The sequence below is a fragment of the Leptinotarsa decemlineata genome, unplaced genomic scaffold (assembly GCF_025532065.1).
Source record: "Leptinotarsa decemlineata unplaced genomic scaffold, Ldec_3_MD MMD2_tig00026340_RagTag_RagTag, whole genome shotgun sequence".
Lineage (NCBI taxonomy): Eukaryota > Metazoa > Arthropoda > Insecta > Coleoptera > Chrysomelidae > Leptinotarsa > Leptinotarsa decemlineata.
The window spans coordinates 9,562,849-9,590,379 of record NW_027412694.1 but is presented as its reverse complement, the minus strand read 5'-3'; the positions used below and the strand labels follow the sequence as shown (position 1 = coordinate 9,590,379).

At 33.4% G+C, this 27,531-nt stretch overlaps 2 protein-coding genes across 6 annotated transcripts in view; both read right to left on the bottom strand.

Annotated features, from left to right (window-relative positions):
• Positions 1-27,531, bottom strand: part of LOC111510684 (calcyphosin-like protein) — a 71,164-nt gene that overhangs the window by 13,092 nt on the left and 30,541 nt on the right. Inside the window, exon 1 of one of the 5 annotated variants that reach the window (XM_074183653.1) lies at positions 24,201-24,346. The exons of 1 other annotated variant lie outside the window; for it this stretch is intronic. Coding sequence is in view for 1 of the 4 variants with exons in the window: in XM_074183650.1 (XP_074039751.1) it covers positions 15,402-15,418 (17 nt within the window). In the remaining 3 variants the exon portion in view is untranslated. Of the gene's footprint in view, positions 1-3,504; positions 3,646-15,401; positions 15,547-24,200; positions 24,347-27,531 lie in introns of those variants that run through there. 3 more of the 5 variants (XM_074183650.1, XM_074183652.1, XM_074183654.1) reach the window with 3 other exon arrangements.
• Positions 6,507-8,542, bottom strand: LOC141485946 (uncharacterized). Its single transcript, XM_074183649.1, has one exon. The coding sequence runs from the start codon at positions 8,382-8,384 to the stop codon at positions 6,591-6,593; it is 1,794 nt and encodes a 597-aa protein (XP_074039750.1). The 5' UTR covers positions 8,385-8,542; the 3' UTR covers positions 6,507-6,590.

The following is a 27,531-nucleotide window of genomic DNA, read 5'->3' as shown; positions in this document are numbered from 1 at the left end:
ATATTAAGCGAAAAAACCCTGAAATGAAATTACAGTGAAATAAAATACAAGTAAAAATAGAACAATTAAATAGAAACAAAAGATTAACAGATTCCAAGCCAAGTTACTTCACGACGTTTCGATTGTTGATATCCACAATCGTCTTCGGGTGATGACTAAAGCGTTGAAGCGGAAAGAGGAGATCAGTGAAAGTACTGGAATGACCCATAAATAGTCATCTCTCGGAGGAATCAGTTCAGTCATCACCCGAAGACAATTGTGGATACTCACAATCGAAACGTCGTAAAGTAACTTGGCTTGAAGTCTCTTAATTTTTTATTTAGATTTTTTGTTTAATTGTTCTATTTTTTACTTGTATATTATTTCACTGTGTTTTCACTTCAGGGTTTTTTTGCTTAATATAATTGTTACTTTCAGCTATTAATTTTCATTTTTAATTTGTATAATGTCCCCCCGCTTTTATTTTTTGGACGGATGGCGACAATGCGCAATCTGGGAAAAAAATGAATGGAAAGGGGGGTCTTGTGACACATCATTTTGAAGCCCCTGACGAATACTTCACAACCCTAGAATATGAAGTCAATATCTTCACCTACTACAATAACATTAAACATTACACATACAAACACATTAATATCGATATTTGTAGAAATATTCCTTTTTATCTGCCATATAGCATTTCCAACAACGCGATAAGGTTTGTTAAGTTAATTTTTGTTTATAAAAACAACAAAAAATGTCAGTACGATCATGAACATCATTGTTCAGTTAGAATATTCTCATTTAGTTTTCGGTTTCACTAGTAGAAAGGTACCACGTCAACAATCTCTGAAATGGTCAATTCTGGTCCATTGGAAGAAAAAATTGAAGCGATTTTATTTACGGTGAGACGCGTAACTTTCACCATGCCGAAAGGATTTTCAATGAACGTTTTCCGAATCGTCCTATCTGTAGAAAATATTTGAGGAAAGATGTATCCAAATTCACAACTACCGGTAGTGTACATAACAAAAAGCCCCCAGGTCATCCGTTTATACCGGAAGAATAGCAAGTGCAAATAATTGGTGAGATGGTAGTAAATCCTGTACATTCTACTTATTCCGTCGCGAATATTTGTGAGGGTCTCCTTCTACTGTGTGGAGACTTTTCAAGAGGAATAGGTATCGTTGAAAATAACAATTATATTAAGCAACAATAAACCTGTTGTTTCAGGAATAGGTATCATCCATACAAAATTTTGTTTTAGTGATAAATGTAAATTTTTTTAAACGGCAATGTTCACTGACAAAATTGCCGTTATTGGAGCGATACCAACCCTCACGTTTTTCGGGAAACACATACCCAATATCCAGAAAAAATTAATGTTTGGGCAGGAATATTGGGAAACCATATTGTAGAATCTCTATTTATTGATCAAAATTCAACAGGGGAATTGTATTTGAATATGCTGGAAACTACTGTTGACCCTCTCATCACTGAAAACGTCGAAGCGAATCCTAATGAATTCGATATGGATATTGTATTCCAACAAGATGAAGCACCACCACATTACTCCAGACATGTGAGAAACTATTTGGATACTACTACGAGAGATCACTGCAAGCCTTTATTCATCAGCCACAAAATATTAACTGTTACCTGTTTATACATAATGGAAACAGTATGCTTAATTCATAAAAATAAAACTAGCATGTACACTCCCGGAACGAAGTGTCTTACTTATCTATTCCAAAATTCACCTTGACTCAGCATTCTCTGATTTATGAAAGTATTAAAGTATATAATCATTTTTCTACCATTCTAAAAAATAGCACAGATATCAAAAAGTTCCGAAGTACAGTTAAAGATCTTTTAATCAAAAAAGCTTATTATTTGATCCATTAATTCTACCATGATAACCTATAATGTTCACCTAAACTCATCTGTCTTCTTAATGTTTTATTTGTGAAATAGCAATGTTTGTATTTTTCATATTTTATGTCACGTGTGATTTATTTATGAAATTGCTATGCTTGTATTTTTTATATTTTATGTCATGTATTGTATTTTGTTTTTTTATATTTTATGACATTCATTTGATTTTTTCACAAGACTTTGTCAATAAGATACTAATCTTTCGACAATAAAGCATATTGATTGATTGATTGATTACTTTTCCCGGTCGTTGGATTGGCCGACGAGGTCCTACAGAATTGCAGCCCGCTCGCCAGATTTGACACCTTTGTCAAGAAGTTCAAGGCAACCATTTATCGAGCATCTTCTGAACTGACCTCAAGCTCATTACCTCACATTATGTAGTTGAATGTCAATGTATTCGCAGGCAATTATTGAAAGTTCCGCCATTTTGTAGTAGTTGAAGATATTGATATTATATTCTAGGGTTGTGAAGCATTCGTCAGGAGCTTCAAAAAGATGAAGACCCCCCCTTTCATTTAATGTTTCTTCCCGCCCAGTCGCCATCTTGAAAGAGTCATCTGTCAATTTCTGTCAAAATAAAGTATTCATGCATCAATTTTATTATCCCAAAGTTCAATTTTTTGAATTGATCCGTTCAAAAAAATAAAGGGGGGGACATTAAAGAAAAGCACTGTATATTATTAGACAATGGAAGTCCAAACTGATGAAGTTCATCATGAAACATTGTCAATCACCTTCAAGCTTATCTTGTAGTTGTTTAGAATTTTATATCAATGAAAAAGTATGAAAAGGATTACATATATTTCCTCCTATGAATTATATAATATGTTTCAGATGGTGAAATAGTAGTTAGATTGAAGAAGGTATATTTTTATATTATTTTTTCTGTCTGGTGAAACTTAATAATATCATACTTTTGAAATGACTTCATGTAACAAATATTCATCATAATGATTCATACATATTTACATATTTGAATAATCTATTTTGTAATGAGGAAGGTGAATTTCGGAAGCAGTGGAAGTTTTCAATTTCAAATTTGTAATTCAAACATTGTTTGGGCTTCTTTTTTAGGGATTTTATGGTAATAATAGAGTCAGGTTGCTTTGCAACACTTTTAGAATATATTAAAACAAAATTATTTCTTGATAATGTCAAAGAGTTTGCAATTAACATACAGCATTATAGAACTTTCATAGGATTCAAAATTGAATGACAAAAAGTACGCAACTCAAATTGTTTCACAGGTCAACGTTACGCCATAGTTGGGACTACTTTGTATTCTTTGTTTTCTTTTTGAAGTTTTCAACGTTCATTGAGAATAATGTCCTGACAAAAAGATATTGTTTCAAACAGCAAAACTTTATGTTCTACATAGAAATATATTCTGATTGTAAGAATAACTGTTCAAAGTGAAAATTTCAACTCCTTCGTTTCATCCTAATATGAGGAAGACAAATTATCATCATTTTTGCAATTTTTCTAATTGCAGTTGATTGCAGTTCTCAAAAGCCCTAATATTTATTTATAATAGTTATGAATAATGTTGTGACAATCCATGTAGACTATAAAAAAATTGATACAGACCAATTCACAAAGGATTGTAGAAAAAACCAATCACTTCATAACATGTATCGAACACCACACTAACAAATCAAAAATTGTTTTAGAAATTTTAAATTGATATTACTTCTCTCGACTCGCAGAGAAAACTGGAGAATGTAGAGCGCATTAGTGTGTAACTTGTTTAAAATGATTCATAAGATGAGAATATTTGTGTTTGTTAACCAAGCAATGAAATTCAATCACGTATAGTCAGTGGGCATACTTGAAGACTGGCTATAAATCAAATCATCTAAAAGAACAATTCGTTCAGGCCAGTCTCAACACCCTACACAGTAGGTTAATGGACTGACACCTATCAGAAAACAACTACTCCCCTGGCTAATACCACGAAGGGCGTTGGATTATATCCGACAGGTGTCAGTGCAGGATTCTTCACTGAAGTTATTCCTGCATATGCTGTTGGCGATACAACTGCCGCAATAGATTTTCAATTATTGGAACACACTTGCAGACCGGTTTCGGGCTGTTTGGCCACTCGTCAGTGCAAGGTAGTGTATATCATCAACATAAAGTCGATGATTTCCGATAATTGAAAATCGAATTCCGTCAGAGTATCATTCCTCGGACTAAGCTGAAGACTACAACAAACAACAGGTTTGTCGTCGCCCCCTCTGCCTGTGAACGAGGTAACCAACTGCATATCCAAATTTGCCCAATTCCTCGTAAAAGGAAAGAAATCTTTCACGTATAGTCAGTGGGCATCTTTCACGTATAGTCAGTGGTCAGTCGGATATAATCCAACGCCCTTCGTGGTATTAGCCAGGGGAGTAGTTGTTTTCTGATAGGTGTCAGTCCATTAACCTACTGTGTAGGGTGTTGAGACTGGCCTGAACGAATTGTTCTTTTAGATGATTTGATTTATAGCCAGTCTTCAAGTATGCCCACTGACTATACGTGAAAGATTTCTTTCCTTTTACGAGGAATTGGGCAAATTTGGATATGCAGTTGGTTACCTCGTTCACAGGCAGAGGGGGCGACGACAAACCTGTTGTTTGTTGTAGTCTTCAGCTTAGTCCGAGGAATGATACTCTGACGGAATTCGATTTTCAATTATCGGAAATCATCGACTTTATGTTGATGATATACACTACCTTGCACCTTCACTACCTTCAATGAATTGAAAAAAATTTAAAAAATTATTGTTTTTGTCAGATTAAGCGAATACCTCTAGATAATCGTCAGATTATGAGACAGCACGTCTAAAACCTAAAGATGAACCATATATATCTCAATCTGACGCGCTTTATTATTTCAAAATGACGAATTTTTTTGCACATTATAATAATGGCCGCGAGTTTGCGTCAGATCGAAATGGTCAGATTATTGAATAAGACCTTTTCTTTTGTTGCACTCAACACCCCTTTAGAAAATCTGACGGGCCCAATTAATTTTTTTTTCTTCACACTTTCAACCCTTACGTGCAACCACCCACATCATGCAAACGATCAGATTAACATACCGACATTATTAAAAATACGTAGGTCATTGTTGCTATCAATATCTGACACGCTCGGGTATGTCCATGCAGCAGTATTTTTTTACATATTTGAAAATCTACAGCAGAAAGATGGATGGCCTTGGAATCAAATAAATTACGTGAGATAAATCACGACATGCGCTTCCAGAAATACCAATCAGCCCAACAAAGACATCAAGTCATTCTTACTCGCCTCAGAATCGGACACATAAGACTAACACACCAACACCTTATGAAGAAAGAATATGCTGTGGAGTGTGATATTTGTGGTATGATCAACAGTGTGAAACACATTATCCTGGAGTGCCCAGTTTTTGAATATGAAAGACAAGAAGCAAGACTTCCCAGTGATCTCAATTCTGCCCTAGACGTGATGAACTTGAACTTTTCAGTAACCTTTGTGAAATCTATTCATATATTACATAAAATATAATTTTATACCCAATTGTTCCTCCGCTAATAAACCTTCGCAGTTGATGCGGTTATTTTTTAAATGAAAAAAAAATCTATAGCCGCTTCCCCCACCGATGAAAAGGTATATATTATATAATTTTTTTTCTTCTCGTCATCTGAGCTTTGCAACCTCGTCTCTATGACGCTCGAGTAAATCCCCATTTTGCATCGTGGGCTCCCATGATATAAAGCATTTGACCGTGTGTGGCTAGCCAAACTTCGATGCTATGGCTTGTTGAATCATTTTTGTGTATGGCTCTCCAGCTTCCTGAAAACATTTTTCCTACAAGTGGCCGTTGATGGATACCCCTCGAATAATTTTACCCAGGGATCCATATTATCTTCAATACCTTTTTTATTGAATATCAACGACTTATTGGAAAAAAACAAGAATTCAAAATATTGCTTTGCTGACGACAGTACACTTGTTTCGTCATTTCATTTGGATTCCAGAACATGCACATCTTCACCAGAGCAGCAGGAGGTTGCATGTCTTAATGAGGATCTAGAGATGATTTCGAATTGGGGCTTTACTCAAACTGCAGTTTGAGTAACTTTATCTACTATAGAGGTACATGACTTTTTTTAAGGATTTGATTTTCCAAATGAATGAAGATAATGTGAAGTGAGAGTATGTAACAAAAAATTTATAATAAAACAACATTTCTTGAAACCATTGTTGGTCCCAAAAGTATTGCTAGCTTAACTTTTTGAATGAGTTCGAAAGCATTCAAATTAAATAGGAACATTTCACCTTTCTTCTCTGCTGAACAATTTTTACGCCATAAATTTTATTGAAAACGAGTTTCACCTCACGGTCGTTTCATCAGTCGAAGTGATTCATCAGTCGAACTGATTCAACTGATGATTATATGACCATTATCATGGATAGTCTTTTTAATTCTCATCGAATAAACGTTTATAATTCATTTGATTGTTGAAAATTTATAAGAACCAAAAAAGCGTCTTGGATTCCATATTTTCAATATCTCACATTCTCTGGAATATACAATTTCAATAAATACTATTTGAATACGTTAGAAATACCTCATTCATATATTTCGTCAAGAAATAATATATAACGTTTATCATGTCACAAAATATCATGTGCCTCAGTTTAATATCTTATCCCATGGTAAACTATATCATTATTTTGTAGTAACTCCCTGAAATATTCTATTTTTTCTTCATCCTCTAACCTGCTTTCCATGACTTGTTTCTCGTGATGTTCTAGCATTTTGATATATTTCACTTCCAAATTGTTGACAACTTCATCTAACTGTTTCTGTTTTTCAACGCTATTGCGAGCGATTAGCTGTGCCTTCTGTGTTTTGAGTTGAATCTGGGTTACTTTATCTTTTAATTCTAACTCTTGTTTGAGTTTTTCTATTTGTTTCAGATATTCCTTTTCAGATTTGTGAAAAAGTTTATCCATTTTTGAAACACACTTCTGCAAAACATACACTTTATCTTCTGGTGCAGTGTTGGAAAATGTGGCCTCTATTTGCTGTCTTAGTGCAACGATCTCATTCGACATTCGGTTGCATTGCTGTTGAATTATTTCAGAAAGTCGATAAATTTCTTTATCTTTCTCTTTTTTGTCGTATTCTCCTTGCAATTTCAACTCCCTCATTCTCATTTCATATTCAGCTTTCACTTCTTTCAGTTTCAGTTCATAATTTTCTGTAATATTCTCAATTTTATACTCATATGCTTCCTCTAACTGTCTGATGTTAGCTTCATGAGTTATTTTCAATGTTTCAATCTCTTTTTTGTGCGATTCTAATGATCTCTTCTGTTCCAGTTCAATTTGCTGTTTGTGGGTTGTTTCGTATTTCATGTTCCCTTTTAGATTGTCAATAATTGCCTTCAGTTCGATATTCTGGCTCAGGGTCTCAGTTAGTCTCATCTGGAGGCCCTCGATAGTCTTCTTCCAATCTGCTGACATATAGTTCGTGTCTTTCAAAGGAAACCTCAGTTCCGTTGGTTCTGCTGGTTTGTAATTTCCCATTTCATTTATTTCATTCGTAGGAACAAACTTTTTGTAATTATTTTCAAATTTTGGATCTACTTTTACGCCATTTTGATTGCATTCTTGAACTGGGATAACTTTTTCTGCATCACCTGAACCCATTGGATTGCCGCTCAAAGAAGTAGCACTAACATCTGTAAGGTCACACCATGAACTATCATCATGGGGTTTATGTAAAATGTCTTTCTCTGTGGTGGTTTTAACATCTTCGATTTTTGAAAAATTATTGATGCTAATGAGTTTTTGTTCATTTATATTGGTATCTAACACTGGCTTGGTTTGATCCTTGGATGTTTGGCAAATTTTTTGCCTAGTATGATATAGCTGATAGAAGATGTTATTATTCATTAGATTCGCTGAATCTGGAAAAGTGTTTGATACACCCTGTTCAAAATCGTAATAAGACTGATAGTCGTTTTTCGTTCCATTATTAACTAGACAAGAATTCTCTTGCGTTTGGGAAGCAATGGGTTGTGGGATCTCTTCCATTTGCTGAGTCACTTGCCAATTCTGATTACAGCTCTTCATGTCCTTTTTTGTCGATTCAAAAACGGTTGAGGAAAGATTATCCGAAAAACTGAGTAATGGACCTGTGGGTGGTCTCTGATGGAAAGGAGGAGATATATTATTACTTTTGATTTGCCTTGCCAGTTCTAGGAGATATTTATTCCGTTCTGACTTATTGGAATGTGATGAACTTAACTTCTCTAACCATGAGCGATACAAGGAGAGGTTGGCATTGGAATCTACGTACGGTATATAATGTTTGATGATACACAAAATTTGACGGAATTCTAAATCCAGACTGGTATTTTCGGAATCATGGAAATCAGCTACCCTGAACTGATCATCCATTTCAGAATAACTTCGGGGATCCATAAATACATTGGTATTTGTTAATCACTTGGTTTTGCTTCATTAATAACTGATATTTCCCCAAATTGAATTATTTTGCAAAGGTTTCTTTTGTGAAAATGTCATATACATCACAACTGATTTTGATTTTTCGGTTACATCTATCATATGTCAAAAAAATCTTTCATAGAGGATTATGGAAATTATTGACATATATTTGAGCATCAGAATATTGGTATGCTCAAATTAGTATAAAGCGAGCTGTAGAAATGTATATTCAATATGAATTTCATTAGTTCGGACTTCAATTGTCTAATATTATATAAAATGATTTGAAATCTCTAAGAGAATCAATATAAGTTGAAAAGAATAGCTAAAAATTACGCTCATATTGAGCAGAAAAAACTCTGAAATGAAATTACAGTGAAATATAATAGAAGTAAAAAATTGAACAATCAAACAAAAAATGAAAGAATGAAAAAAAAGCGATTCCAAGCCAAATTACTTCACGACGTTACTATTGTTAGTATTCACAAACGTCTTCGGGTGATGACTGAACTAATTCCTCCCAGAGATGACTATTTATGGGTCATTCGAGTACTTTCATTTATCTTCTTTTTCCCCTTTCTAGTCTAGTTCACATGTACTTTTTTTTGTAACATTTTTCAGCCCTGTCCAAAAATTACGACCAAGGTGTCATTCGATTCCTATTTTTGCCTAGAAAGTTTAAGGAAAGGTCCGAAAACGCGGCGATAAAAATTACAAAAGATATAAACAATTAAGTGAAAAAAGAAGGGGCTTTAGTTTTTTCTTAATATCTCGGAAAATTTTCAAAATTTTGGAAATTTGAAAAAAGATTTGAAAAGATCAATGAATTTGCTTAAAAAAAGTCTCAACTACCGAAACTGTATCTCGATTATTTATAATTTTTACAGAGGCCTGAAAATAGAGCCAAAAGCGGGTAGTCTGGCTTCCGCGCGCCTTTCGCCACTCTGACATAAAAACAAAAAAAAATTATTTAAACATATCAAATGTAAATATTAAGGAATGAAAAAATTCATGTAATGTTGGGATACATCAATAAACAATAATCCGCAGTCAAAAAATGTTTATCCCAATTTTAACGTTAATATATTTTTTTAATATATTTTTTTTCTAAAAATCATGATTTTTTTTCAATTACCATAATGCAAAAAGAAATTTTCGAATTGCTTATAAACAATGTATTTGTTTATAATAAATTTATTAACAATAGCTGTAAAAAATTAAAAAAAAAATATTATTAATTAGTTTTAGCCATGAGACATTGAAACAATAAAAAATTAGAAAAAAAAATTGTAATGTATTTTTGATAAAATTATAATTTTCAATTGTCAATAAAAAAATAGAAAATAACAATTTTTTTATTTTGGCAACGGTAATCTATTTTTTTGCCTATTAAAGATAACTTCACCAAAGTAAAAAAATGCCAGGGTTTTAGTTTAATAATTATATGGATTTTTATATTAACTTTCAATCCAGAAAAAGTTATTAATTAACTAATTTATAATTAACGTTAAAATTGGGATAAAAATTTTTTTGACTGCGGATTATTGTTCATTGATGTATCCCAACTTCACATGAATTTTTTCATTCCTTAATATTTACATTCAATATGTTTAAATGATTTTTTTTGTTTTTATGTCAGAGTGACGAAAGGCGCGCGGAAGCCAGACTACCCGCTTTTGGCTCTATTTTCAGGGCTCTATAAAAATTATAAACGAATAAAGATACAGTTTCGGAAGTCGGGACGCAAATTCATTGATTTTCTCAAATCTTTTTCCAAATTTCCAAAATTTTGAAAATTTTCCGAGCCCCATTTTTTTTTCACTTGATTGTTTATAACTTTTGTAATTTTCATCGGTGCTTTTTCGGACCTTTCCTTAAACTTTCTAGGCAAAAATACGAATCGAGTGACACCTTGGTCGTAATTTTTTGACAGGGCTGAAAAATGTTACCAAAAAACTAAATTGAGTACTTGTGAACCAGACTATTCCGCTTCACCGGTTTCGCGGGAGATGACCGTTTAGCGATAATTGGCCATTTTTCACTTGATTATAGGTTTCCATATGTTGTGTATCTCGCATTATTGGACAACATGTATGCGGCTTCTTTGAATTTCCTCTTAAAACAGTGTTCCTCCCTGTATATGATCTCAGCTTGGGACCACTCGATGTTATGTTGATGGGTCCAAATATGCTCTGCTATTCCTGATTTACTGATTTTTCCTCGCTGTGTGTGTTTCTTGTGCTCGGCAATGCGAATTTTCAATGACTTCCTGGGTTCACCGCACTCACAGTGTATCAGATAAATGCAATTCTTGGAATTGCAGTCCGCGTTTGGTGGCCTGGTTTTTGTGAGGCTGATACGGATAGTGTTTCCGGATCTGAAGCAGCAGGTTCTGATGTTATACTTGGACCCAAATCTTCTAATCCTTTCCGATAATCTTCTGATGTGGGGAAGTGCAAGTACTGGTTGTGACGGGTTCTCTTCCTTTCGAGGCTCTTGCTGTCACCAAAAGTGACATATGTTTTTTTTTGGTATTATGAAAAAATATATCGTAAAAATTAATTTGTTTTAAACAATTCATTAATTATATAAATAAAAAATAAGTTTTTTCATAATATCAAAGAAAATTAAAAATTATGATTTAAAAAAAAGTTCCTTACTATTAATTTTTTCAACAATAAAAAAATTTTATTTGTGAAATTATAAAACAACAATAAAAATAAAAACAACAATAAAAATTAATTGGGGCTCCGGGGCGACATCATTGATTCCAGTGGCACATATGCTTTTTCAAGTGCAGGAAAATCCGGAAAAACCTGCAGCACCATATCATCTGAAGATCTTGATCTGTCAATGTCCTCTCTCTCATAAAACAAAATGTAGGGTGTCTCCAGAGGCTCCAATAGATTCAATACATCGCCAGAACACTTCGTGACACGACTATCGTCAAACTTAAACCAGTCCGTTTCGTCTTTGACCAAGGCGTAATAATGACCAAATTCAACGCCAGAACCACAGTGAACAATAACTACATGAATATTATAATAGTGGTCTGCTAGATTGAAATGTTCATCTATTTCGAATCATCGAAAGAGTTTCTTGCTTCCATCAGAGGTTGAGTCTTGTTTGAAGATCATCAGTGTTATTATTAGATTGACTGGTGCCATCTCCTGTTAAAAATTCCATTTTCAGATGATTCAACAATAACTTCTGCACGGACTGGCTATTAGTCATATTAGGAAACGTTAGATGAAGTTCCAGAAATTCACATAAGTTTTCGCTACCTCTTGAACATTTACCACAAAGTAAACAAGTGAGGATTGTTCCAGCAAAAGATTTACAAACATATTTAGTAGCAAAAAAAAAGTGTTAATCAACAAATGCGTTTTTAAGCAAAAAAAAATTTTGAGATACGATTTTGTTTTTAAAAATCATAATATTGTCATTGATAAAAATCCCCCCCAAAAAATTTCAAATATCTTATAAACAATATATTTGTTTATAACACATTTTTTAAACAAATACAGCTAAAAATTATGAAAAATAATCTTTATGTTACTTCAAATAACAAGAATACGAATGAATTTTAATATTTAAAATCTAATTTTTTTCAGTTTTCCAACTGGAATAGTTTTTGAATGTTTTAAAGAAGAGCTTCAAAAAGTGGACAAAATATGGAGTTTTTATATAAATTTAAAACTTGTGAAAATTAATTAATCAACTGAAGTATATTTAATAAAATAATCACGGAAAAAAATTTTTTTCATGAATTTTCGTTTATTCAAGTGTCTAGAAGGTATGCAATTTTTTCCCTAATAACGATATTTAATGTGTTAAAATAGTTTTTATTGTTCAAAGGTTCGTATCGGTCAGCGCGTGCGCTGATAGAGTTCTGTGGTGATAGAGTTCCGGAAGATGGGTAAATTTCCCTCTCTTTGAGGATCTTTTTTCAATTTTCGGATATGTTTTAATATTTTCCGAGATATTTGCAAAAAACAAAACCCCCTCTTTTTTATTTAAATTGTTCATAACTTTTGCAATTTTTTCGAACCCCTGTTGAAACTTTACAAAAAGTTGCTAGAGGTCATTCCAAATCGAATGAGCCTTGTATCATAATTTTCGGAGCCCTTGGACAAAAGTTCCAAAAAAAGATCTTGTGACCGAGACTAATGGTTTCAATATGATTTCAGATTAGGTAAAAATAATTCGATGTTTTCAAACCATACTTTGGAATGCGATCACAAGTTTCCGAATCTTAACGACACCGAAATTTTTAACTATCCTAGTAGCAGGGGAGCCCACGATGCAAAATGGGGATTTACTCGAGCGTCGGTGGGAGAAGCGGCTATAGATTTTTAAATATGTAAAAAATACTGTTGCATGGATATACTCGTGCGCGTCAGATATTGTGGGCATCAATGTCCTACGTATTTTTAATAATGTTGGTATGATAATCTGATCGTTTGCATGATGTGGGTGGTTGTAAAAAAAAGAAAAAAAATTAATCGAGCGCGTCAGATTTTCTAAGGGGTGTTAAGTGCAACAAAAAAACTCTCATTCAATAAACTGACGATTTCGATCTGATGCAAACTCGCGGCCATTATTATAATGTTCCAAAAAAACTCGAAATTCGTTATTTTGAAATAATAAAGCGCGTCAAATTAAAATATATATGGTTCATCTTCATGTTTTAGACGTGCTGTCTCATAGTCTGACGATTATCTAGAGGGATTCACCTAATCTGACCAAAACAAAATTTTTTTAATTTTTTTTTAATTCATTGAACTTAATTGATTGGAAATCTCAGGAAATAGCATGCAAATAAATAAGTGTATGGTTTTAAGTAGAATACTTGTATTTATGAGAAAATATTTTTTTTAATGCTCAAAAAAATTTTATCTTTTATAATCAATTGAATAATGAAGAAAAGAGAAATGAAACTTTCTATGTCTTTTACCATTTTTATTTGTAACTAACGTTACAGCAGTTTCGTCCTATAAGGACATTTTCAAACTTATATATTGGATAAGTTTGAAAATATCCTTATATATTGTATAAGTTTGAAAATGTCCTTATAGGACGAAACTGCAGTAACGTTAGTAACTAATGAAAGTGGTAAAAAATATAGAAAGTTTAATTTCTCTCTTCTTCATTATGATTTCCTACCACGTAGTAACGGCTACATCCATCAATTGATTGATTAATTATAATCATCATCTTCATCACGAACGAGTCTCTGTGATCAGCTGTGATGGCTTCATGGCAAAGGAATTCAGAGTGGGGACGGAGAAAGAGAGTAATGGATAGGGAAAAAGTGAATAGAGGATAGAGGAATAGAAACTCGTAGAGGGAAATATAGGTATCACACAGCTGCACGCATTAAACTTTATCGACGAATTTTTGTTATTTCAGCTTGTGGAAATCGTCAGATTATATATTTTTCGTTATCCTTGAATTATTTCCTTCAAAATAAAAAAAATAGCACGCTCGAGAATGTCGAAATGACGTTATTTTTTCACAACTTTGCTGCCTTCCCCTTTCTTTACGTCACTCTCAAATTGTCAGATTACTGGAATATATACTTTTTAGCAGATAATTAACTCACCCTACCTTAATCTGACGCGCTCGAGAATTTCTGATGATCATTTTTTTTTTACTTATCTGATCCTTTATCCTTCACGGGCGGCCTTATATATGGGGCTCATATTTGGTGGAGGTACTTAACCCGGGTATACCCCTATATATTAATCTGCCGCGCTTTAGTAAATCCCGAAATCCCCGCTTGGGCTCCCCTATTATAGCAAAATTTGGAAACTCAATTATTCGGAATCCTTGGAAATTCATAAGCATAAACATTGCGAATGTAACCTATTGAATGACCAAATCGACTTGGTCTACTCGCCGGTTTTTAGATTAGCGTACCCACATTGTCACAGGTAAACAAAATTCAGGTAATGAAGTCATTGAAGACCGTCTCTTATTACCTTCAGTGGTGTATAGATATATATGGATTAGGTTAGGTTAGGTTAGTTCGTTGTAATAGTTTGAAAATATCTTGATAGGACGAAACTGCAATAATGATAGTACAAATAAAAGTTGTAAAAAACATAGAAAGTTTTATTTCTCATCCTTCATGATGATCTTCTGCCACGTAGTAATGGCTACATCCATCAATTAGTAACATTTTTTGCAATAGATGAATATCGATTTCAAACACATAAAACGATAGCATTTTATTTTAACCTCAATATTATTTACCTTATACATGAATAAAATTATCAGAGCAAATGTTCAAAATGCTCTTCTTGAACATTTCTAACATTTTCGAATGATTCTGGTAATGATAACACAAGGTTCGATAACTCTGTCTCTAAGTTCTCGTACTATTCCAGGTTGCGTGTCATAAACTTTCGATTTGATAATCCCCAAAGGAAAATATCAAGAGGAGTTGAATCCAGTGAACGAGCAGGCCATTCCATAAGCCTGGCCATGTCTTATCCACTCAATCCCTCACAAGTGAAAAAACCGTTTAACATAAAAAATAACATTTTTAATCATTTTATGTACTATGTAGTGATATCCAGTGGATATGAATCCATACGGAAGCCAGAAGCCTTATTTTCTCATTTGAATTAAAATTATAAATAATGAAGGCAGAGTTTCAAGAGATTTTCATTTAGAAGTTCCTCACCTTTCATAATCTTTTATTTCTATTTGATAGTTTATGAAGAAAAACTGAATGAATTTTTTTCATCTTAGTTTGTTATGAACAATTGCAGTTTTGTGTGTGTTGAAAAATTATTTGGATGCATTTTCATTCATTTCATGAATTTTATGTCTAATCCACAAGACTATCAACTTGTGAACATGAAGCGGAAGTGATATTATATTTTCTTTCGAGAACAAATTATGAATACACATGAAATACCTGAACAAATATCAATAATTGTCAGTCGTGATCACAATTAGAATATGAAAGTGTAGTACGTTTACCTGAATCTGGAACTCATCACGATTTTTTTAACTCACTGAGGGATTAAATTCACGATCTTTGCTGACAGTCAGTATACAAGTGGTCGTGGAAGGGTGTGTGAACCGCCATATGGGAGTAACATAAAGTATTATCGAACAAACACGCAGTACGAAGATAAAAAATTAATTAGGAAAGTATGTGCGATAACACATAGACCGGAAAGTATGCCACCAGTGAATTATTGAAGGAGTCAAGTGGATAAGAGTTTTATTCCCGAAATTTTAATTATACGTAATGATACTGTTTCAATATACCTATGCGAATAACGAAAAATAGGCATTATTGAAATACTTTTGATAGATTATTCTGTGAGCAGAAGTAACAAGGCTTTTGTTATTCTGCAGGAAGTACCGCTTAAATAAATGATCAAATCATTTCTATGCAAGTAAAAACGATGTCTTTGAAAATTATGTCAAAACTGACCAATATTCAGACTTCTCAAAATCTTTTTTTAAGACAAAACACAAGCACTACAGAGAAATCCTTCAGGCGTTCCAAGAGCGGTGCTGTGCGAAAGTAGCGATTCATTTGGAAAAACGTTCCCAAGAAGTTTATTCCAAATAAACGCAGTTCTCGAAATGAGTTGAACCTTGAAACGATGAGCAGCCACAGTCCGTCATGTATATTTCCGATATGTACCACTATTGGTGGAATCAAATGTGCCAAATCATTTGAACACCTCTTGTGAAAGTGTCTATAAAAGAGACACAAATCTCCAATCTTTCTTCGATGTTCCAGACGATCAAGGTTGCAAGTGATGTTCGCGCCTTCAATCAGGCGGATGGCTTTTTTCTGGATGGAATCCAGCAGCTTCAGGGTATGATTGGGGGCGGAGCTCCATACATGAGAACAATACTCCAAAGAAAGTCTGATCTAAGCTTTATAAAGCATCAAAAGTTGCTGAGGTGTGTACAGTTTTCTGGTTCGGAACAGTGTTCCAAGCTTTTGAGAAGCAGTTTTTGCTATTCCAGCGACATTATGGCGCCAATACATACATTCCCCACCAATTGAAGCAGAAAGCGGAATTGTCTGTCCTGATATAATTATATCCGGATCTAAGACATTTATCTTTATGGAGAAAACCGATGCCTGGGTTTTCGTGGCATATAATTGAACCTGGTTACTTTCACCCCAATTCGAAATCACTTCTAGATCCTTATTAATATATGCGATCTTCTGTTGGGATCCAAATGGAAAGTTGAAACAAGGGAAAGCAATATATTGGATTCTTGGGTTTTCCAATAAGTAGTTGATATACAATAAAAAGAGGGTTGGAGACAATATGGATCCCTGAAGAACACCAGCGTTGATGGAAAAAGTATTCAAGGAAGCTGGAGAGCCATTCACAAAAATGATCCGACAAGCCATAGCATCGCAGTTTGGCCAGCAAACCCTCATGCCACACACGATCAAAGGCCTCAGAAATATTGAACGCAACAGCTATTGATTCTCCATGTTTCTCTATTGCGTTATTCCAAATATGGATGACATACGATAGAAGGTCGCCTGTTGATCTTCATTCCTGAAAGCCATATTAATGATCGCTCAAGATGTTAAAGACTTTCAAATATTCAAGGATATGGTAGTTTACGACTTTCTTCATGATATTTGATATCACTGATAGAAAAACGACTAGTCTGTAGTCTGTAATGATTTTTTTTACAGTTTTTCTGCATCATTCATAGTTTCGAGACTAATGTTACACGATAAAAACAATCAAAAATTTTTCAAACTGTTGGAGTCAAATGAACAGTTCAACAAAGAACTTTTATCTATCTACAAAAATGTATATGTTACATAGTATAAGGAAGTGGGCGCAGGCAAGGCAAGCACCATATTGAGATATGTAATTTTCAAATATTCATGTAACAATAAGTGTAATTGTTTTTTCTGCGATCTGGGGTTGGACAAGCCCCACCCTCTTTTACCTTGGCTGCATCCTTGAATGACAATATAATCGTTCATTCAGTATTTGCTTTGCAATCCAAAACATGTGCTATGAAAATATGATCACCAACTACTTATGTTTGTTTATATTATTCCGAAATATTATTTCGTTGACTGGTATGTTGGAGTGCATGTTTTTTATGTCGAACGAGTACAGTTTAGTGTTCGGACTGACATTTGTCGTAGAGATTCTGTCTGTGAGTTCCATTGAATTTTTGATGCTGTGACCGTTGTTCCTGACGACACAGTTATTATTGAGAAACAGGAATTAAGTATGAAAGTGAACAAATATATAACGGAAAACGATTTTAGCACGATGAATCACGATCCAACCACAAAATATGAAAGACAAATTAATAGCCTAATAAAATCCAACAAACAGATCTTTAACACCAAAGCATTGAACAGATACACAGTCAACAACCCAAAAGCACCAAAACTCAACGCACAGATAAAGATATATAAGGAAAATAAACCTATAAGACCGGTTATCAATTTCACCAGATCACCTTCATACAAATTTCTAAAATCATAACCGACGAACTGAAAAACAAAATCAACAGGAACAACGACCACAGCATCAAAAATTCAATGGAACTCACAGACAGAATCTCTACGACAAATGTCAGTCCGAACACTAAACTGTACTCGTTCGACATAAAAAACATGTACTCCAACATAGTCAACTAAAGTATAAACATCATATCTGAGAACCTAAAACACCAAAACATAGACAAAACCTACATTAAACAAATGGAACACAGTCTAAATACAATACTTAATCAAAATTATTTCGAATCTGAAGGGAAAATTTATAAACAAACAGATGGACTAGCGATGGGATCCCCACTATCTAGCATTATATCCGAAATATACCTGCAAACCATAGATGAGAAAATGTTAACAATAATAAAAACACATGATGAAAAAGGAGAATGGTTCAGATACGTTGACGATGGACTGTACATATCACAAAACAATGGAATAAGAATAGAACAAATAACAAAAGAAATTAACGAAATAAATCAAAAACTATGTTTCAGCATTGAGGAAGAACACAACTCAAAACTTAACTACCTGGACATAACCATAGGATGAAACCACAACAAAACACAATTTCAAATGGCAATATACAGGAAACCTACACAAACAAGCTCTACCATACCCGCAAGTTCAAACCATCCACCATCACACAAAATGACTGCCTATAACGCATTCATATATAGAATGTTAAGGATACCACTCAGCAATGAAGCCCGAAACAAAGAACGGAAAATCATATACCAAATAGCGAACGAATACGGATACACCCAAAAGACAATAGATAAACTAGAAAACAGAATCAAACAAAAAATACAGAACAAGGATCAAGCTACCCCAACAGACAAAACAACACAACGATGGACAGCATTTATGTACGTAGGACACCAAACCAAAAAACTAACAAACATCTCCAAACCACTGAACAACAACATCACATACAAGCCGAACACGAAAATAACACAAAAAATAAACAACTATGAAAAAGAAGAAGACAAAGACCAAAACGGGATATACAGTATACAATGCTCGGACTGCAACAAATTCTATATCGGCCAAACCAAGAAAAAACTGATCCAAAGGTACAATGAGCACAAAAAGGCATACATAAATCCAACAGTATATAAATCAAACCTTGCAACACACGCCATACAAAACAAACATAATTTCCCCCCACCAGAGAACATAAAACTGATAAAACAAATCTACAAGGGAAACCGCATGGACATTTGGGAAAACTTGAACATCCATAAATTCAACAGTCATAAATCACTTATCGAGGAACAAGTACAAATCAAAACACAACAAGATCTCACATTCAATATATTAAACAAAACCATACACATTCCTAGAGAAGATCTAACACGAGTACCTGATGCAGAACAAATACAGGCAAATGTACCTAAAGTACCTGAAATACCTGAGTTAAGACGCTCTGACCGTATAAAGAGACAGACAACAGGATGACCAGTTCAGTTTGAGGAGTGCCAGATGATGACAGTACAACCAACTGTCGAAAGCGCTCGCAGATAATTAATAGAAGATATAAAGCTTCAAATCCTTTTTGTAGAATTTAATATTGAAATACTCAAAATAAAGGAAAATTAGTTGCATCAATATATATATATATATATATATATATATATATATATATATATATATATATATATATATATATATATATATATATATATATATATATATATATATATATATATATATAGGAACGATAAAAATAAAAACAGCAATAAAAAATTCATTGGCGCTCCGGGGCGACTTCATTGATTCCAGTGGCGCATTTGCTTTTTCAGCTGCAGAAAAACCCGGAAAAACCTGCATATATAATGGTTTTGATGATATTTCTGTACATAATTCACATAGTATTATATTATGAAATGAAATATAAATGAATAAATATGAGTGATAATCCACGAAAACATATACTTGTCGTGGAACAATGAAAGAAAATAATGATAATAAAGGATATACACATACATATATACATATACACATATATAAATGAAGCTATTCGAGATTTATAGTATCGATACTTTTTCATTGAAGAAAACTTGGTCTACAATGAAAACGAAGACCTCTGTAGAACAGTCTTTTGGTCCTATTGTATTATTTCAGTAATTATCCTTTATATCGATCAGTTGATAGGTGAATGATTTAGGAAGGTTTAAAATCCAATTTTTGAATAGGCCTGACGAGATGATTGTTTTCAGTTCACTGGGAACTGCATCATAAACTCTGGGTTTGAGGAAATATGATGAACGTTGGGATTTTATTTTAGAGATGAAAGGCACTGCGAGGTGGTTATCTCCTTTCCAAGTATTATATATGTGCACATAGTAATTTTAGATCCTTCTTTTTTCTGCTTCAGTATCAAGAGGTTCAAAAATAATTGTTAAGTATCTAAACTTTTGCTAGTTGATAAATTCCATAACTGGAATATAATCGATCTTTCGAGTATATTATCTTTAGTATCCATTTCTGGAGTATATAGAGTCCGTTCATTTGATTATTGTAAGCAACTCCCCAAGCTATTATTCCGTACCTCAATTGTGATTCCACCAGTGCAAAGTATAAAATTCTCAAGTATCTTATTTCAAGAAATTTCTTGATATGTTTAAACTTTGCTATGAGGCTTCTAAATTTGAAAGTGAGCTTTTTTATGTGAGTGTCCCATTTCATGTGACTCCCAAGTATTTTTTGTTTTTTTTATGTTTTTGACCATGGATATAGTGAAGGTGCTATTATCGTCGGTGATTGGTAGTTGTGAAATATCCGAAAAATTGGTTTTGATAATTGAAAACGGAAGACATTTTGTCTTATCGAAATTAATCGTGAGTAATTTGGAGTCGATTCATCGTTTTATTTTGGGAAAATCTTTCTCGGTTCTGTCAAACAACTGTTGCCAATTTTCACCAGAATATAAGATTGCGGTGTCATCCGCAAAGCTGATTATGTGGCCTTCTGTATCAACATTTTATAAATCATTTAGGTATATGTTGAATGAAATGGGGCTCAATACTGTACCTTGTGGGACTCCAAATTCCACACTTTCAAAGTGACTGAGTCTGCCGTCAATTTTAACGCATTACTTTCTTCTTTTTAGATAACATTTCACCAGTTTATATATATTGCCTCTCAACACCTGCAATGGATTTCAGGAGTTTCTGGTGACACACTGTATCAAAAGCTTTTGCTAGATCTACGAATATGCACAAAGAGGGGTGACTTTTTCGAGCGTTTGATATATTTTTGTAGTCAATAATTCAATTGCATCATCAGTGGATCAAGACTCCTGGAACCTATATTGGTACGGGAAAAGTATCTTTTATTCCTGGAAAAATTTTGATATTTTTACTTTGATTATAGTTTCAAGTATTTTTCCAAGATTAGATATCAGTGATATAGGTCTATAATTGTTACAATCTAGTTTGTTGCCATTTTTATACACCGAAGTAATCACTGAAATTTTAAGCTGAGATGGCCAGTATCCTTGGCTTGATACTATGCTAAATAGGTGTGATAGAGCTTTTGAAATAATATTTACCATGCATTTAAGAGTTTTGCACTTATATTATCAAATCCGGGTGCCTTATTATTCTTCAAGTTCAAAATCAAATTTTTCACTTCGTTCTCAGAGGTTTCTTCAAGGAACAATGAATTTGGTAGTCGTTTCTCACTTTTCAATTCTATATTTGAGATATTTTTCGCTAACTTTTCACCGATACCAGCGAAATGTTCAACGAAAGTATTCGATATTTCTCCAGCTTTTTTCAAAATAGTACCTGTTTCATTGCTTTGTGCCATTCTTTGTACATTTCATTACGCATGTTTATGGAAGTGATTCACAACACAACAAAGTTTTTGTTTCGGGGTTGAAATTAGATGATTTTAATGTATTTCCACGTATTAAAACCGAAAGTGACCATAAAAATTATATATTAGCTCTTGTTTTCAAGATATAGTATCATTATATTATATATATGTATATTGAGTTTTCAACAAATGGAATATTTCATCACCAACAGTTGGTTGGCTCCTCATATTTGTTGTAATTCTTGTTCCGTCATATTGCGAGAGTGGCTGAAAAATAAAAACCGGGCAATGGCTTTTGCAGTACCTATGGTTTGGCGTGAGCCTACCAATCATACAGACGACTGTTATTTCTGCTTAACTCCTCCCATTAAGCAAGGTTTATCTATGAAGAAAAGAGGAACGGTTAAATACCCTAATCTCCCATCTGCTCTTCGGCCTGTACCACACTCAGACAATTTGCCAGTCTCTTCTCCACCCCAAAACTATTAAATTTTAGAGGAAGGTGATGAAGACTGTTTAGAAGGAGCAACCCATCCTTCTACTTCCTATGACCCTGATTTTGAGGTAAGCGATAGGTCTAGTGATCCGCACAGAATTAGTCAAGCAGAGTTGAGTGACCTTATAAGAGATCTTCGCTTGTCTAAGGAAAAGGCTGAGCTGTTAGGGTCAAGACTACAACAGTGGAATCTTCTAAAACATGATGTGAAAATATCTCAGTACAGACAGCGTCAAAAAGATTTGCTTCCTTTTTTTGAGAAAAAAGAAAACCTCGTAGTTTGTTCTGATGTTAATGGTTTGATGGACTGCTTGAATTTGGATCACACTCCATCTGAATGGAGACTGTTTATAGACTCTTCAAAACTAAGCTTAAAAGCTGTACTTCTGCATAATGGAAATCAGCTACCCTCTATTCCTATAGGTCATGCAGTTCACATGAAGGAAACGTATATAAATATGAAAACACTTCTCCAATCAATCAAATATGAACAACACAAGTGGCACATCTGTGGTGATCTGAAAGTCATTGCTATACTCCTAGGAATGCAATTAGGGTTCACCAAGTACTGTTGTTTTTTGTGTCTGTGGGACAGTCGGGATAGAAAATCTCACTATAAAAAAATGAACTGGCCTACACGAGACCTAAACCCTAATGAGAAAAATGTAGTTTACGAGCCTCTTGTAGATCCTAAGGATGTTCTCCTTCCCCCATTACATATTAAGTTGGGACTAATGAAAAACTTTGTGAAGGCCATGGACCAGGAAGGACAAGCTTTTAAGTACTTGAGAGCAAAGTTTCCCAGGTTGAGTGATGCTAAAGTCAAGGAAGGCATCTTTATTGGGCCTCAAATCCGTGAAATCGTAAATGATCCTGCTTTTGACATGATTTTAACGGGAAATGAAAAAAGAGCCTGGGAAGCCTTTAAGGGGGTTGTACATGGGTTTTTAGGTAACAAAAGAGATGATAACTTCACAGCATTGGTTAAAGAGCTTCTTCAAGCTTACCACCAACTTGGATGCAACATGTCCTTAAAAATTCATTTTCTTCACTCTCATCTTAATTTCTTCCCACAAAACTGTGGAGCTGTGAGTGACGAACATGGAGAAAGATTCCATCAAGACATTGCCTTAATGGAACAGAGATATCAGGGCCGTTGGAATGAAGCAATGCTTGCAGACTACTGCTGGTCTGTGTGTAGGGATGCTCCAGAAGTGTTTTATAAAAGACAAGCTAAACGACAGCGATCTTACAATGAATCGGATGGACTTAATTGAAATTTGGTGGTACAAACTTCTTTTATTTGTCAAAACACTAAGAATAATGTTTTTTTTATTAATTTTGTACTTAAAATATTCTAAAAGAAACATAACAATATTGTTTTATGTACTTTCACTTTTCACGTATAGTATAACTACTCTTTAAGATTAAGTACTGTGTATCTCAAAAACCAGAGCCAATAAAAATTTTTCATTGTTATTTTCGTTTTTATCACCCCAAAATTAGTAGAAATTGACTAATTTAGTGTAGGAAACATTCAAAAAATATTTTTTTGTTGTGTTGTGTATTGATGTTGTCATCAATGCATTTCTATGAGTGGATGCCCTAATTTTAATAACTTTCATATTTTTTTGTGTTAGTCTTTTCATTTTGTCTATCATGAGCTCAGTTTTCGTCTCGATATCATTTGTGTTATAATAGTGTGTGTTTAATTTTTAGAACATCTCTTTTCAGGTTGTTTTCGATTTCGAATTGAAAAATAATTGAGAAGTGATCTGTGAAATATGTTTTCAGTACGATAGGAATGACATCTTTTCGAACTATACAGATAAGTGATGGTTCTGCATTCCTACCAAAAATTGTAATATTAGAAATAGATATAGCTTCAGGTATCAACGAAATGAAGATTTGAATTTACGTTACGTGTTAATATTCTTCAACATACCTTAAAATTCCTAGAATGTCTGAAACACAAACGAAACAACAAACAACAGGAGCTATGATGTACGCGCCTATAAACTGACCTAGAACTGGTGAAAAATATTTCTAATATGTATTGATGTTCAATTATCGAATTGTTGCCAGGAGATGTCACTTGTACACAATTGCAACAAAACGGAAATGAAAATAGACATCATTGATTCTACCTCATACCCAAACCATTTGTCGCTGCTACTGTACCCTCATACTTGGTAGAAAATTGAACGATAAATTATCAGTATTTGTAGGAACTGTGTAAAGAATTTCTCCTATCACCCTGGTACTAGATAAATTATTCAGCGATTTACCGGACGGCGGAAGAAAATAAATATTCTTAAATACACATATTAGGTTGTTTTAAAAGTTTTGTTCATTTTTATCAGCCAACATTATGAAACGCCGTTTTACTTTTTATTGTCACAAATATTCATTTCTCAATTTATTCAACTAACAATTTATTTGTTTGGATTTAATTGATTCATGCATTTGTTCGACACATTCAAAACGATTGTTCACAACATTTGTTCTATTTTAAATAACACTTGATTTAAAATGTTACATGAATTAATTGGCTTGATGAAAAGTTGCGAACAGTTATAATATAGATTAAATTTTTGGAAGTAAATGTTTGTCATATATACTTTTTTTGTAACTATCGAATGATTTACTACAATTTCTGTGGAACATGAATAAAATTGTTCCTTGATAATTATAGTTGCATGAATTGAAAGGATTGTCGATAATTTCAATTCGGCGCTAGCTTCGAGCGGATTCTTGCAGAAGCTGAATTTTTAAATCTGGCAACATGATAGTCTAGTGATAGTAACAACAACATACCCTTGTTAGGTATCTTAGATTAGGTAAAGGTATATCTTTCCTTGTCTAAGTTAGGTATGCTGTGTAGTAACACAATATTCCGTCCGACCGCAGCGCCGAATGAAAATTATCAACAATCAATTTAATTCAAGTATCACCTAAATACAACAATCAAAACAATTCATTTTCACAAAATACTAATAGTATTTTGTAAAACGGCGTGCCACGCCGTTTTACTTTTTATTAATATTCCTTTGAAAAGAATTGAATTATTTTGTTTGTTGAATTTCAGTGATACATGAATTAAATTGTTTTTAGATAATTTTTATTCGGCGCTGCGGTCGAACGGATTATTACCATACTATGACCAATGACATACATATTATATGCAGTTATGTAGTTCCGCAAAAATACGTCCCATATCATTCATTTGAAATGGGCTGAATTATTTTGTTTGTTGAATTTCAGTGATATATGACTTAAATTGATTGTTGATAATTTTTATTCGGCGCTGACGTCGGGCGTATGGAACTACTCAACTGCATATTTATGGCGTTGGTCATATAGTACGGTAATAATCCGTTCGACCGCAGCGAAGAATAAAAATCATCAACAATCAATTTAATTCATGTATCACCTAAATGCAACAGAGAAAACAATTCATTTTCACAAAATACCAATAGAAAGTAAAACGGCGTGGCATGCCGTTTTACTTTTTATTAATATTCCTTTGAAATGAGCAGAATTTATTTTGTTTGTTGAATTTCAGTGATATATGAATTAAATTGATTGTTGATAATTTTTATTCGGCGCCACGGTTGAACGGTGTTTTGTCGTACTATAAATGAATTAGCATGTTGCCATATGTAACTCTTGAAATTCTTGATAAATCCGATCGATACCAGCGCCGAATTAAAATTATCAACAATCGTTTTAAATGTATCTTTCAAATATAACAAACTTTTTAAATCATCAAAAATTTTAATTCTTTGTCAAAAATTAGCTTTTCAAAAAGATTGATGAAATGAAATGATACTTGCTTGACAATGTTTTGCACAAAAGTTGTAACCAAATTTTAAAGTGAATGTTGGAAATATTCAATATTTCTAATAAAATTGAAATATAACAATCTTTATTGTTCATAGAAAAATATTTAGTATGGAAAGTTAATTTGCTATTTTTATTACCAACAATGTTTCATAGGAAAACTTTGATAGTCATTCAAATATATTCATTGAAATGTTATTCCCAAACTTACTTTTAGAAAATGAATTTGAAGTTTCATTATAATTCAACAGTCATATCAATATATTTTTAACATTTTATTCAAAAGTCAAAATTATATGCGGAATTGGAACGTTTGTTGAATTTACTCGAATAATACAATTCCATTGACTGTTGAATAAAAATGTTTGTTCACTGCTGAGTTGAACTATATGTATATAGATTATTTTCCAGCATAATATATAGTAAATTGGCATTCCATTTTCCAATACTCTGAAACAATATTTTTCTTCGGAATCAATAAAAGCTTCAAGTTATTTCATTAGTCTTTTTTATTTAAATAACAATTTTATTCATGTAACATTTTGAATCAAGTGACATTTTAAATAGAACAAATTTTGCGAACAATCGTTTTTAATGTGTCCAACAAATGCATGAATCAATTAAATTCAAACAAGTAAATTGAGGAATGAATATTTGTGACAATAAAAAGTAAAACGGCGTTCCATACAACATCAAACTGTAATATCTCAGTGAATTCTCATTCATTTCAATCAAAATGAGCACCATTCGAATCAAAGCACTTTTGCCAACGTTACAAAAGTCGATTAATGTCAACGCGTCCTCGGATCAAAGAATTTTCTAAATCTGTCAGGCGTCGAAGACGGTTCAGCGGAATTTCGGTGGATGACATTTTGGAATGGTCGTTTGGAATCACTGAGTTTATTGTTGTAGTGAAATATTGTAATGTAAATTGCGTACTCAGGATTCGATGAAGAACACGAAGGCTGTTTTTGACTGGTCCTGATTGGTGCAGGTTCTTCCGATGGGAAAGTTTTTGAAGTGCTTGAAAAGATGGTAGTCGGTTGGCGAGAGGTCTGCCGAATGTGGTGGGTGAGTCAAATATTCGATGCTCAATTCGTTTAATTTTCGAACGGTGATTTGAGAAACGTGAGGACGGGTATTTTCGTAGAGCAGGATCGCACCTCTTATGATGAGGTGCTCTTTTTGATTGGGAGCCACCTGACGAGGAAAATTAGACCTTCGTTGACGACCTGGCTCACTCCAGATCCTTTTTCTATGGTCATCATTCTGCAGTCTAACTCTAACTTCATCTGTAAATAGGATCTGTGACATTTTGTTCTAGCCCAGTCGATAAATTAAATCGCAAATCCGGAGACGCTCAATAACTGAATATAGAACAAATAAATAAATATAGACAAGAACAACAACGGTAAATTTTCTATTTGGACGAA